Below are 15,604 nucleotides of genomic sequence, written 5' to 3'. Positions count from 1 at the left end.
TTTTTTTTACTTAAATTCTAATTAGTTTAACATACAGTGCAATATTGATTTCAGGAACAGAATTCCGTGACTCATCACTTACACACAATACCCAGTGCTTATCATACATAATAAGTGCCCTCCTTAATACCCATCACCCATTTAGCCAACCCTCTACCCACCTCCCTCTAACAAGCCTGTTTGTTCTTTATCATTAAGAGTCTTTTATGGTTTGTTTCCGTCATTCTTTTTTCTCGTTTTTTTTTTTTTTGCCCCTTTCCATACATCCGTTTTGTTTCTTAAATCCCACATATGAGTGAAATCATATGGTATTTGTCTTTCCCTGCCTTATTTTGCCTAGTATAATACATTCTAGCTCCATCCACGTCACTGCAAATGGCAAGATTTCATTCTTTTTGATGGCTGAGTAACATTACGCTGTATGTGTGCATATATGTGTATATATATGTATATATATAATATGCATCACATCTTTATCCATTCATCAGTCAATGGACATTTGGGCTCTCTTCATAGTTTGACTATTGTTGACAGTATTGCTATAAACATCAAGATGCATGTACCCCTTCAAATATGTATTTTTGTATCCTCTGGATAGATACCTAGTAGTTCAATTGCTGGATCATAGAGTAGTTCTATTTTTAACTTTTTGAGGAAACTCTATACTGTTTTCCAGAGTGGCTGCATTTCTACCAACAAAAAGGTTCCCCTTGCTCCACATCCTTGCCAACACCTGTTGTTTCTTGTGTTAGTGTTAGCCATTCTGACTGGTGTGAAGTGGTATCTCATTGTGGTTTTGATTTGTATTTTGCTGATGATGACTGATGTTGACCATCTTTTCATATGTCTGCTGGCCATCTGGATGTCTTCTTTGGAAAAGTGTCTATTCATGTCTTCTGCCCATTTCCTCACTGGATTATTTGTTTTTTGGGTGTTGAGTTTTATTAGTTCTTTATAGATTTTGGATACTAACCCTTTATCACATATGCCATTTGCAAATATCACTTTCCATTCTGTAGGCTGCATTTTAGTTTTGTTGATTACTTCCTTGCTGTGCAGAAGCTTATCTTTATGAGGTCCCAATAGTTCATTTTTGCTTTCATTTCCCTTGCCTCCGGAGACATGTCTAGTAAGAAGTTGCTATGGCCAAAGAGGTTGCTGCCTGTGTTCTCCTCAAGGATTTTGATGGTTTCCTGTCTCACAATTAGGTCTTTCATCCATTGTGAATTTATTTTGGAGTATGTATAAGAAATTGATCCAGTTTCATTCTTCTGCATGTTGCTGTCTAGTTTTCCCAACACCATTTGTTGAAGAGACAGTCTTTTTTCCACCAGGTATTTTTTCCTGCTTTGTTGAAGATTAGTTGATCATATGGTTGTGGGTCCATTTCTAGGTTCTCTATTCTGTTCCATTGATCTATGTGTGTTTTTGTGCCAGTACCATGCTGTCTTAATGACCAGAGCTCTGTAATATAGCTTGAAATCTAGAATTGCGCCACCTCCAGTTTTGTTTTCCTTTTTCAGGACTGCTTTGGCCATTAGGGGACTTTTGTGAAAGTCCTCTGTGAAAAATTCTAGTGGTATTTTGATAGGGACTGCATTAAATGTGTAGATTGCTTTGGGTAGTATAGACATTTTAACAATGTTTGTTCTTCCTATCCCAGATCATGGAGTGCTCTTCCATTTCTTTGTGTCCTCTTTAATTTCTGTCATAAGTGTTCTATAGTTTTCAGAGTACAATTCTTTTACATGTTTGGTTAGATTTATTCCTAGATATCTTATTGTTTTTGGTGCAATTACAAATGGGATTGACTCCTTGATTTCTTTTTCTCCTACTTCATTATTGGTGTACAGAAATGCAACAGATTTCTGTACATAGATTTTATATCCTGCAACTTTGCTGAATTCATGTATTAGTCCTAGAAATTTTTGGTGGAGCCTTTCAGGTTTTCTACATAGAGTCTCATGTGCAGATAGAAGAAGTCTGACTTCTCCCTTTCCTATTTAGATGCCTTTTGTTTCTCTCTGATGTCTGATTGCTGATGCTAAGATTTCCAGTACTATGTTAAATAGTAATGGTGAGAGCAGACATTCTTATCTTATTCCTGACCATAGGGGAAAGCCTCTCAGTTTTTCCCTAATGAGGATATTAGCTGTGGGCCTTTCATATAAAGCCTTTATGAGTTGACGTATGATCTTTCTATCCCTACTTAAGGGGGAATCTTTCTATATGGATAGAGTGATGTCCTTAAATAAAAAACAAGGTTGAAGGATATATATACATCACATATATACAGTATTCCTGCCAAAAATGTAGTAAGTTGAATTTCATTGTGAAGAAACAGAGACTTACGTTGAGAATATTCAACAAACATACTGGCTTGCACTCTTAAAAAATATATCTATGTCATGAAAGACCAAGAAAAGCTAAGGAATGGTTTCAGAATAAAGAATACCAAATAAGCATAACATCTAAATGCCAAGTGTGTTTCTTGACTAGATCCTGGCTTACATGAGAAATTACTACAGAGAACAATGAGAAAACTTAAAAAATTTGACTATGTACAACATACTAAATAATAGCATGGTATCAATCAATGTTAAATCTCCTGAATTTGGTAAGTACTTTGGTAATTTTTGTAAGTCCTTGTTCATATATACATGTTGAACTATTTCAAGAATCAGAATGTCTTCAACTTACTAACAATTAGCAAACAGTAACAATAATAACAGCAATTATATACACACAAAAAATAAAAATACATATTAAAATGTTCATATATAAATGTTTATATTTGGTGAATATAAGTGAGGAATCTACTGGTGTTCAATCTACTATTCTTGCAACTTTTCTATAAATGAGACTTTCAAAATACAACTTTTTTTTTAATTAGGGAAGTCTAAATATAATAAGTGTAAGATTTAACTCAAGGAAAAGCAAAACAATATAAAAGCTTCCTATAGACTTGTTAAGAACAAATTAAAATGAGAACAAGAGTATTAAGACAAATAAAAGTAAACATGAAGAGCAACAGCTTTGCTAATTTCAGTTGTAAGATGGTCAAACAAGAAAAATTACTTAGCAAAAATCACTGATTTTACTTAAACTCCTAACTCAAAAGATAATTGTTCTCTTTGTTCCACTAAGAAGCTGTGCCTTTAAGACACTCTAGATATTAATAAAAAGTAAAACTGAGTTTTAATTAAGTACATTTCAATTTTTGTTCAGCCTTGCACTGTATACCACAAAACTATTAAGCATCTACTACTAACATGTCAGACACTGGACTAGGTACTGAGGTTAGAGAGGAAACACAGTTCTTATTTTCAAGAAGTTTTTTCTAGGAGAGAAAGGATAAATATCCAATTATTTTACAATAAATAGCCACATGTGATGATAGAAGTTCCCTCTAAGAAAGGCATCTAAACCAGAACTAGAAGGACAGGGAAGCAGGTAGGCAAGATTTTATGAAATTGGGGGAGGCTTCAGAGTATAAATTATCTAAGCAAATAGTAGGAAAGCATTCCATACAAAATAGAAATCCTGGGAAGCATCAGTGAACAGAGTACACAGGGCACTGCAAGTCCATTATTGAGAGCTGGAGTGTATTTTCTAAATTATTTTTAACAGGTAAAAAAAAAATATCAATTACACAGTCAAGAAACTGTATTTGTTTTAAAGGATTCCATGATGTAATCCTACTTTGTTACAGCCCAGCCTATTTAAACAACAATGTATAGAGTCACTGGCCTAGAGAAATCTGATCTAATGTGGGGAAAAAAAAACCCAAAAAACAGGAACACCAGTCAAGTGGTGAAGCATCTGGAAATTAAAAAAAAAAAAAAAAATTAATGTTTATTTATTTTTTGAGAGAGAGAGAAAGAGACAGAGAGAGAGACAGAAAGAGACAGAGCACGAGCAGGGAAGGGGCAGAGAGAGAGGGAGACACAGAATCTGAAGCAGGCTCCAGGGTCTAAGTTGTCAGCACAGGTCCTGTCACAGAGCTCAAACTCACAACTGTGAGATCATGACCTGAGCCGAAGTCAGACACTTAACCAATGCCACCCAGGCACCCCATGGAAATTTAGATTACTTCAGAATCCTAGGCTTAACCAAGAAAGTCAAAGCTACTAGGAAGCAACTACAGAGCTTATACAGAGGTTATTATATTAGGTCTTAAAAAAAAAAAGATTTTTAACACTTTTCTTCTCTCTTAATATTACAATCCAATTTTAACCAATGGACCAAGGTTTTATACAAAAGAGCAAGTTACTCAAAAAGTATTTTTTTTTAAAAAGCTAATCTACCTCTTTAGTACTTTCATTTCTAACACTAGACTTATAAATAGCTACCTTCAGTAATTCTACATTATTGTAGTCTCTAATTTACAAAGTATATAATTTTATTAGGTTTTAATAACAGGCCATCTTATAGTTTCTGAACTTGGACTACAATTTCACGCCAGTGCAAAAATTGAAAAAGAAAACAAGCTCTTAATCAAAATAAACCCCTGAAGAGGGAAAAATAGCCTCTGAAATGTAGGAGTTCTGAGAGAAAATAACAAGATTTTTAAAAGGAAAAGATGACTGGTTTATGTAATAAAGTAAACCAGACACCAATCACATGAGTCACAAATTCACATAGTCACATGTCCCCTGTGAAGAAGCGTAGGTGGTTAGGAAAGTTGGGAAGAGATTACCTTTTGAGTCAAAAGAATGTCAAAGAATCCAGCCATACATACACGCTTCATTTCATTCCCACAAACTGGTATAGTCAGAGAATTCAAAAGGCACCCCTTGCAAATTAGGTGAATTAAATTAAATTAATGGAATTACAACATAGATAATGCTAGAAATACAAATTGGTCTAAGTTTGGAGGGCAAGCTGGTAAATGGTGTTTTTAAAAGAATCATTAAAAGAACATGGGAGGAGGGGGGCCAGGAGGTAGAGGTTGGTGGCAATGTAGTATTTAGTAGTGTACCAAACTCTGAAGCAGAAATGGTAGATGAGTCTTGCAGATGGTCTCATCGACCAGCCCTGCTCCACTGGCAACGGCAAGCTAAGGCACTGCACTAGAGAGACTCTCGGGCAATTTGAGTTCACAGGGAATAAGCAATGTCTTGCCAGAGACACAGAAAAAAAGAAATGATGCCACATTTTTGCTATCTTTGTGTCAAGTAATTAGGATAACAAATAATCATGTACAATAAAATCTTAATCAGGCACTCATTCTCATGACCAAAGCAATGATGGGGTGGAGGTACGGCAGGAGAGGAGATTAACATCTTTAAAAACTTGCTGCCACACTCCTACTAAACTTTTTGTTTTTAATGTTTATTATTTATATTTGAGAAAGAGAAAGAGCATGAGTGGGCAAGGGTCAGAGAGAGAGAGGGAGACACAGAATCCAAAGCAGGCTTCGAGCTGTCAGCACAGAGTATGACACAGGGCTCAAACCCACAAACCGTGAGATCATGACCTGAGCTGAAGTCGGACGCTTAACCGACTGAGCCACCCGGGCACCCCTTCCTAAACTTTTTTGATGCTGCCTTTCTCTGTATTTTTCAGAACCTCTGCTTCTCATTCCCACTCATCCCTGAAATACTGAGATAGACCTTGGAGTCATACATATTTTTTTAAATGAAGAACCAGGGCTCAGAGTCATAACATGAAAAGTTTTGTCAAAAGTCTAACAGGAATTTCCTGCAAGCGCCCATCTACACTATAAGATAAATTACTTCCATCATATTGTCTGCTCTAGCACTGTCTGGACCAGGGGTGATAAAAGAGCCCCAAGTCTCTCAACATGGGCAAAAACTGCTAATCAGTCCCAATAATCTTTAGCCTGAATCTTTTTCAACATAATCCTCCAGGGAAGCTAATAGCAGTTAACAAACTACACAGGATATGAAATCTACATGCCATTCTTGTTGTGACAATAACCAAAGGTAGTAATTTCAATGGCAAGCATTTATTAAATGCTTACTATGTGCCAGCCACTGTTCTAAGTGTTTTATATATATTTCCTTGTTTAATCCTTGTTTAATCCTCATAATAACCTTAAAAGACAGGTACTATTCTTTTCCCCATTTTATTTTTTTTTTAATGTTTATTTAATTATTTTGAGAGAGACAGTGTGTGTGTGTGTGTGTGTGCAAGCAGGGGAGGGGCAGAGAGAGAGAGGGAAACAGAATCCCAAGCAGGCTCCACGCTCATCCCAATGCAGAGCTTGATCCCATGACCGTGAGATCATGACTTGAGCCAAAACCAAGAGTGGGGTACTTAACTGACTGAACCACCCAGGTGTCCTGCTCCCATTTTACAAAGAGGAAACAAAAGCACAGAGATGTTAAAAATTGCCTGAACTCCAAAGAAGATATACAATAAGCATATGAAAAGATGCTCAACATCATCAGTCATTAGGAAAATATAAATAAAACTCACAAGATATAATTTCATATCTACCAGGATAGCTATACTGAAGAAAAAACAGAAAAATAGTTAAGTTTTGGTGAGGATATGGAGAAACTAGAGTCCTTATACACTGCTGGAAGGAATGTAAACTGGTGCAGCTGCTGAGCCATATATTTTAGAGGAACTGCCAGACTGTTCCTCTAAAAGCTAAATATATGACCCAGCAATTTCACTCCTACATACGTGCCAAAAGGAATTGAGAGCAGAGATTCAAACAGATATCTACACACCAATGTTTGTTTCAGCACTGTTCACAATTGCCAAAATTTGTAAACAACCCCGATGTCCAAAACCAGAAATGGATAAACATGTTTATCCATCCAATAGAATATTATTCAGCCATGAAAACAAATGGTACAACATGGATAAACCTTGAAAACATTATGTTAAGCAAAATGAGTCAGATAAAGAAGTACAAATATCATATGCTTCCAGTTATATGAAATACCTAGAACAGGCAAATTCACAGAAACAGAAAGTTGAATAGTGGTTACAGGGGCTGGAAAAAGAATGAGGACTTACTGAGTTTTTGTTTGACTGATGAAAAGTTTTGAAACAGATAATGGCAATAGTTGCACAAGAGTGTGAATGTAATTGATGCTACTAAGTTATATACTTAAAAATGGTCAAAATGGGGGCACATGGGTGGCTCTGTCAGTTAAGCATCAGACTCTGAGTGTGGAGCCTGCCTGCTTATGATTCTCTCTCCCCTCTCCCTTTGCCCCCTCCCCTGCTTGCACTACTCTCTCAAAAACAAAATTTTTTTTACATTAAAAAAACCCTTTTTTTAATGTTTATTTTTGAAAGAGAGACAGAGACAGAGACAGAGAGACAGAGTGTGAGCAGGGGAGGGTCAGAGAGAAAGGGAGACACAGATTCTGGCACAGGCTCCAGGCTCTGAGCTGTCAGTACAAAGCCTGATGTAGGGCTCCAACTCACAAACTGTGAAATCATAACCTGAGCCGAAGTTGGTTGCCCAACCAACTGAGCCACCCAGGCGCCCTTCCCCACCTCCCAAAAAAAAAGAATTTTAATAAACCTACCTGTGTAGCCTTGTCCCTCATGCAAGGAGCAGCCTGCCCATGACTATCACGAGGCCAGTGCCCTGCAAGGTATGGAGCAGCAAGTGTATCCAGAGAGGAAGTGCGCCGGATAATACTAGAGGGGCTTGAGGATGGTGGTCGTGTTTTGTCACCTAGATTTAAGACAAATATATGTATTTTTAAAATAGATTAGGAAGGAAACAAAGTAGAAACTAAGTACTAAACTATGTGGAAATTCTCTAACTTAAAAAAAACAAGTAATAAAAAGGAGTAAGCGACTAATTCATACAAACTTGGACAAATCTCCAGGGAATTATACTGAGTGAAAACAGTCAATCTCACATGGTTACATACTATATGATTTCATTTATATAACACTTTTGAAACGAAAAAACGTTTGGAAATGGAGGAGAGATTACTGGCTGCCAGGAGTCAGAGATGGGGAGGAACAATGAACTGGCAGAAGAAAAGAAGGTGTTATAAAAGGGCAACAAGAGGGACCCTTGTGATAAGGAGCTATTCAGCTTTACTGTAGTGATAGATACACAAACATACAGAGATTAAACAGTATAGAATTATACACATATACAAATGAGTTCAAGTAAAACTGGAAAAATCTGAATTAATAAGAATAGATTGTACAATGTCAATATCCTGGTTGTAATATTGTACTATGGTTCTACAAAATGTTATTACTGAGGGAGACTGGGCAAAGTGTACAAAACGTGTATTATTTGTTACAACTGTAATGATCTCTACAGGAAAAAAGAAAATAAGACAAATGTATATCTACCCATTTTTAAAATGTTCATCTTGGTTTTAAGATTAAGAAACAAAATACTTATTTATCATTATACCACCTATACTCAAGAGGATATAAGACAGCTAAGATAAAGTTACAGGGAAATTCCATTTTAATCAGCTCTATATAGGGAGATTTGTCACAATAAAACCATATTAACCAGGCTATAGGAACGTTCATTGAAGCCACATATGCAAAAATCTTTTTCATTTCAAGCTACAGCATATAGATTTAAATGTGAGTTAAAAAAAGGAAAAAAAAACTTTAAAAATTAGATAATGGGAAGTGAGAGGTGACAGAAGAAACACCTTTGTATCTCCTTTTTTTCTTTGATGGGAGAAGGAAATAGGCTTAGCTAATTTATACTTTAAGAAAAGGAAGGAAACAAAGGAAAGGCTTTAAAATATTAAACATATGCATAAATTGGACTGTATTATAATGCTCTCATTCTAGTTCTATGTGATAAATACCTTTGCTCTTAAGCCCATATACAAAAACACTTTGAGACACCTATCTTCTGTTTGTATTACATTATGTCTTAATAAGAGTCTTGCACAGTTACAAGTGTAAAAGTTCAGTTCCTGGTTATGTGACCCATATAACAAAAGATTCAATTCCACTAAAATAATAGTTACAGCACCCGTGTTGCTGATAATCATAAAGCTGCTTCAAAGATATGCTTCCGATACATAATTTGCTTTCAAAATGGCACAATTATTTCACTGAAACAATGCCTAATTGTTGCAAATGCCAACCATCTCTGCATAGTCTTCCTTTTAGTAAACACAAAATAAACCCTGTATGTGTCTGTAAGTTCAAGAAAGCGCATTCTCACATTATTATGGCAAGTAAAAAGCAATAAATGTACATGTTCACAAATTTCCTCTAACTAAAAAATTAATCTCTACTGGACAGTCACATGACTGTTCTCAGCTAGGAAAAAAAAAAAAGACACCATGTGATCTGGGGTATATTCATCAAAATCAAATCGTCAGAAGCTTTCTGGTACCTCTTTCCTACCATGATGCTGCTTCAGTCACCCACCAGTGCACTGACCAAGCAGATCTTACTAATCGGTCTGATTCCATTTTGGAGATTTTTAATTATTGAAGAGTTGACTTTTCAACGAGGCCTCTTAAGACTATTAAATTTTCTATAATAGGGGCGCCTGGGTAGCTCAGTTGGTTGAGTGTCCGACTTTGGCTCAGGTCATGATCTCATGGTTTGGGAGTTTGAGCCATGCACTGGGCTCTGTGCTGATGGCTCAGAGCCTGAAGCCTGCTTTGGATCCTGTGTCCCTCTCTCTGCCGTCCCCCGCTCATGCTCTCTTTCTCAAAAATAAATTTAAAAAACAAAAACAAAAACAAAACACTTTTAAATATTCTATAATGAAATGAAGAATAGAAAAATTATACATCATCACGTGTAAAAATACTAAACATTTTCTCTTTAGAACTCCCTTCCTATAACCCACTCATTTGAACATTTACTAAGGGTCTGTGAGCCAAGGCAAAGACCTAGAAATTAAAAAGACTTAAGTTACAGTAAAGAACACAGTCTACATCTAGCTTGTCATGATTCCATTTCAATCCAAGTTCCCAAAATTGACAGGATTTGGTGCCTAATTATAAGGGAGTTTAAGGATGGGAGGGAGTCTCAATAGTCAAAGATGACTCAAAGATTCCCATCCTACCTAAACAAAGGCTGTATTTATAAGAAGTCCAGAGGAAAAAACTCTGACAGCTGACAAGACCCTTCATGATCAGACCTCTCTAGCTTCACTCTGTTGCCTGTACTACCTCAATCTCTACACCAGGCTGAACGACCTATAGTTCCCAACAAGTACTGTGCTTTGCATGCCTCCATGCCTTTGTCTCTACCTAGATTTCCCTAGATAGCTCTTCCTTTGGTTTGGCTAATTCATGTTTAACCTTTCAAACTTCAGTTCAGATGTCTAAACTGAAATTCAAAATTCAGGGGTGCCTGGGTGGCACAGTCGGTTAAGCGTCCGACTTCAGCCAGGTCACGATCTCACAGTCCGTGAGTTCGAGCCCCACGTCAGGCTCTGGGCTGATGGCTCAGAGCCTGGAGCCTGTTTCCGATTCTGTGTCTCCCTCTCTCTCTGCCCCTCCCCCATTCATGCTCTGTCTCTCTCTCTGTCCCAAAAATAAATAAACGTTGAAAAAAAAAAAATTCAGTTCAGATATTTCCCCTGGAAAATCCTTTTTTTTTTAAAGTTTATTTATTTATTTTGAGAGAGAGCATGCACGCACATGAAAGCCTGCACAGGCATCAGTGAGGGAGCAGAGAGAGAGAGGGAGAAAGAGAGAATCCCAAGCAGGTTCCACATTGTCAGTGCAGAGACCAATGTGGGGCTTGAACTGTGAGATCATGACCTGAGTGGAGATCAAGAGTAAGACGCTTAAGACTGAGCCACCCAGGCACCCCTCCCCTGGAAGATCTTCCTTGAACAGCCACCCAAGTCCAAGAACCACACCAACATCTAAGTCAAAAGTCCTACTGTTGTGCTGCCATAGCACGGTTCACAGAAATAGTCCTTTGACTGTTCAGTGCTCTACTAAAGAATGAAATTTTGGAGGGCAGGAATTTTACTTCCCCTCCAACCCAATGATTAAGATGGTACCTGATACATATGCAGACAAGACAATGCCTTCTAATGTTACTATTCTTCATAAACAAGGGCAAGCGTGCACCACACTCTTGTTAATCCAAAGTAAAACAACAAAGACAAATACTTCCTGGTATTACTTTCATGTGGAATCTTTAAAAAAAAAAAAAAGTCAAACTCATAGAAAAATTATTGCCAGGGGGCACCTGGTGGTTCAGTGGTTGAGCATCCAACTGTTCGTTTTGGCTCATGTCATGATCTCATGGTTTGTGAGTTCGAGCCAGGCATCAGGCTCTGTGCTGACAGTGTGGAGCCTGCTTGGGATTCTCTCTCTCTCTCTACTCCTCCCCTGCTCTCTCTCTCTTTCTCAAAAAAAAAAAAAAAAAAAAAAAATTAAAAAAAAAAAAAGGATAAAGAAAAGTGATGGCCAAGGCATGGGAAAATAGGGAGAAGTTGATGAAAGGGTACAAACTTTCAACTGCACAATAAATAAAGTCTGAAGATCTAACGTATAACATGGTGACTACACTTAATTATCATTGTATTGTACAATTAAAATTTACTGCATGTAGAACTTTAAAGGAGCTCCTGGGTGGCTGAGTCTGTTAAGTGCCCGACTTCAACTCAGGTCATGATCTCACAGTTCGGGGGTTCGAGCCCTGCATTGGGCTCTGTGCTAACAGCTCAGAGCCTGGAGCCTGCTTTGGAATCTGTCTCCCTCTCGCTCTCTGCCCCTCCCCCACTCATACTCTTTCTCTCTCTCTCTCTCAAAAATACATAAAACATTAATAAATAAAAAATGAAAAGATACATATGTGAGATGATGAATGTTATTTAAACAGATTAGAGGAATCCTTTCACAATGTATACATACACCAAGTCACTTGAAATATGTTAAAACTTTGTCAATTATATGTAAATGAAGTTAAAAATAAAACTAAATCAAAACAACAAAACAAAGGTTCAAACTTGACTTTGTTTTTTAACAATCAAGTCTTTAAAGAAGTTAACTACAGCAGGGTGTGGCACTAAAAATAGCAGTCAATGCCTTGGGCTCTAAAGTTCAGAACTCCCCCAACTATCTGTGACCAGTTCTGCTGGTTCCTGAGTAACTTCAACGGCAACAGTAGAGCATCCCAAAGCACAGCCCCCGGGTATTACATTAACAGATTCTATAGACCTTGTTAGATTTAGGTATTTGTAGAGCTTAATCAGGTACTGCTTAAAGGTTGTATTCATATTCATTTGTTCAGTGAGGGAAAAAAAAGTCTCACCTTTTTCAAATACAAAAATGATAAAATACTTATTGTAAAGAAATCTAACAACACAAATAAATGCCAATAGGACACCACTCAGAGATAACCATTTTAGTGAGTATTTATCTCAGAGATTTGTCTACCATTCACACGCACAATTTTATATAAATAAGGCTCCATTAGGCATGCTATTACTTATTGTTGAGAAATAAAATGAGCTTGTTGAGGACCTATTTCCATTGCAATAAATATAAATCTATAATACATCACCATTTTTAATAGCTGTATACTATCATATTGAATGGATATACTTAACTTAATCCCATAATGATAGACATTTCTCGAGGCAGATCAATATTTTTTTACATTTAATTATCTCTTTGTGAAAAAATTTCTAGACGTCAAATTATATATCCAAGGATACACATATATTAAAATTTTAAGTACTGCCACACTGCCTTCCACCAGAAAGGATTTTGCCCTCACAAGAATACTCATTTACCCACATTCTGCAGTGTACTTTATCATTTTCTGCCAATCTAAAGAAAGATTAAAAATACCTTTTTATTTGCATTTTGATTACTAAGTTATAAAATACTCAGATTTTACTGGCAATTTATATTTTTTATACATTACCAGTATTTTTAAATATTACTCCTGATCTCTCTTTTAAGTTTATAGAGATCTTTTCTTCTGTTGAAGAAACATTTAAAGGAGGTTCCTTCAGTTTCATTTTAGCTTCCTTTTCTCATTATTTTTAAGTAAAACAGTTAATTTTATGTTAAATACTATGCATAGTATGATTAAATTCTTATAAAAGTATATGCCTATTTATGCACTGTCTAAACTTCTTCCTACACACGCACACACACACGCACGCACACACACTCTCTCTCTTCCCCTCAAAATGTCTCTGGAAATTTTATTTCAGACCTGATTTTATTGCACTTTGCTTTAATGCATTTGACAGATTTGATTTTTTTTTTTTTAACACAAATTGAAGGTTTGTAGCAACCCTGAGTTGAAAAAGTCTGTGCCATTTTTCAAACAGCATTTGCTCACTTCATGCCTCTGTGTCACATTTTGGTAATTCTCTCAGTATTTCAAACTTTTTCATCATTAAATTTGTTATAATGATCCGTGAATAGTGATCCTTGATATTATCATTGTAATTGTTTTGGGGCACCACAAACCACACCCATATAAGACAATGAACTTAGTTGATAAATGTTGTTTGTGCTCTGACTGCTCCACTGACCAGCAGGTTCCCCCTTTCTATTCCTCTCCTTGAGCCTTCCTTGAGACACAACAATATTGAACTTAGACCAATTAATAATTCTACAATGGCCTCCATGTGATCTCTCACTTTCAATCAAAAGCTAGAAATGTTTAAGCTTAGTGAGGAAGGTATGTCCAGAGCCTAGATACGCTAAGATAGTCCTCTTATGCCAGTTAGCCAAGTTGTGAATGCAAAGGAAAAATTCTTAAAGAAAATTAAAAGTGCTACTCCAGTGAACATATGAATAAAAAGAAAGCCAAACACCCCTACTGCTGATATGGAGAAAGTTATAGTGGTCTAGATATAAGATCAAACCAGTCACAACATTCCCCTAGGCCAAAGACTAATCCAGACAAGGCCCTAACTCTCTTCAATTCTATGGAGGCTGAAAGATGTGAGGAAGCTACAGAAGAAAAGTTGGAAGTTAGCAGAGATTGGTTTGCGAGGTTTAAGAAAAGAAGCCATATTGGGGCCCCTAGCTGGCTCAGTTGGTAGAGTGTGCAACTCCTGATCTCAGGATCATTAGTTTGAGACCCAATTGGGCATGAAGTCTACTTAAAAAGCAAATAAATAAAAATAATGTTTAAGAAAAGAAAGAAAAAAGAAGCCATCTCTATAACATAAAGTGTAAGATAAAACAGCAAGTACTGATGTAAAAGCTGCACCAAGTTATCCAGAAGACCCAGCTAAGATAATTAATGAAGGTGGCTATACAAAACAACAGATTTTCAATGTAGATAAAAGTTTTATACAGGAAAAGGATGCTATCTAGGTCTTTCACAGCTAGAGAGAAGAAGTCCATGCCTGGCTTCAAATCTTCAAATGAGAGGCTGACTGTCTTTGTTAGGAATTAATGTAGCTGGTAACTAGGGTGAAGCAAATGCTTACTGACCATTCTGAAAATCCTAGGACCCTTAAGAATTATGCTAAACTACCCTGCCTGTGCTCTATAAATGGAAAAACAAAGCCTGGATAACAGCATATCTGTTTACATAGTTTACTTAATATCTTGAGCCCACTGTTGAGACCTACTGTTCAGGAAAAAAAAAACAAAACAAAACTCCTTTCCAAATATTACTGCTCACTGAGAATACACCTGATCACTCAAGAGCTTTGATGGAAATAGGCAATGAGATTAATGTTTTCATGCCTGCTAACACAACATCCATTCTGTAGCCCATGGGTCAAGGAATCTTTTTGACTTTTCAAGTGTTATTATTTATGAAATACATTTCATAACACTATAGCTGCCTAGATGGTGATTCCTCTGTTGGATGTGGGTAAAGTAAAATTGAAAACCTCTGGTAAGGATTCACCATTCTAGACACCATGAAGAACATCTGTGATTCATGGGAAGAGGTCAAAATATCAATATGAACAGGAGTTTGCAAGACATTGATTCCAACCCTCATGGATGACTTTGAGGGATTCAAGACTTCAGTGGAGGAAGTAACTGCAGATATGGTGGAAAGAGCAAAACCAGAATTAGAAGTAGAGTCTGGAGATATGACTAATTTGCTGCAATTTTATGATAAAACTTGAACAGATGAGTAAAGAAAGTAGTTTCTTGAGATGAATCTGCTTCTAGTGAAGATGCTATGAAAACTGTTGAAATGACAACAAAATAATTTGAACATTACATTAACGGAGTTGATAAAGCAGCAGCAGGGTTTGATTTGAATTCTGAAAAAAGTTCTACTGTGGCTAAAACTGCTATCAGAAAGCATCATAGGCTACAGAGAAATCATTCATGAAAGGAAAGGTCAATCAATGAAGCACTTACTTTAAGAAATTTCCATAGCAATCCCAACCTTCAGCAACCACCACCCTGATCAGTTAGCAGCCATTAACATCAAGGCAGGACCCACAAGCAAAAACATGACGACTCTGAAAGTTCAGATGGTGGTTAGCATTTTTTAGTAATAAAGGATTTTTCAAGGGGCGCCTGGGTGGTTCAGTCGGTTGGGCGTCTGACTTCAACTCAGGTCATCATCTCACGGTCTGTGAGTTCAAGCCCCGCATCTGGCTCTGTGCTAACAGCTCAGAGCCTGGAGCCTGCTTCGGATTCTGTGTCTCCCTCTCTCTCTGCCTCTCCCCAACTCATGCTCTCCCTCTCAAAAA

The 15,604-nt window shown here is 36.9% G+C and overlaps 1 protein-coding gene across 1 annotated transcript in view; it reads right to left on the bottom strand.

Annotated features, from left to right (window-relative positions):
• FAM117B (family with sequence similarity 117 member B) overlaps positions 1–15,604 on the bottom strand; it is a 107,363-nt gene that overhangs the window by 39,762 nt on the left and 51,997 nt on the right. The window contains exon 2 of the mRNA XM_040475889.1: positions 7,518–7,669. Coding sequence (XP_040331823.1) covers positions 7,518–7,669 — 152 coding nt within the window. The remainder of the gene's footprint in view (positions 1–7,517; positions 7,670–15,604) is intronic.

The sequence above is a fragment of the Herpailurus yagouaroundi genome, unplaced genomic scaffold (genome assembly GCF_014898765.1).
Source record: "Herpailurus yagouaroundi ecotype Mexico unplaced genomic scaffold, PumYag 140, whole genome shotgun sequence".
Lineage (NCBI taxonomy): Eukaryota > Metazoa > Chordata > Mammalia > Carnivora > Felidae > Herpailurus > Herpailurus yagouaroundi.
Note: the sequence above shows the minus strand (reverse complement) of the source record. Positions and strands in the feature narration are given on the sequence as shown.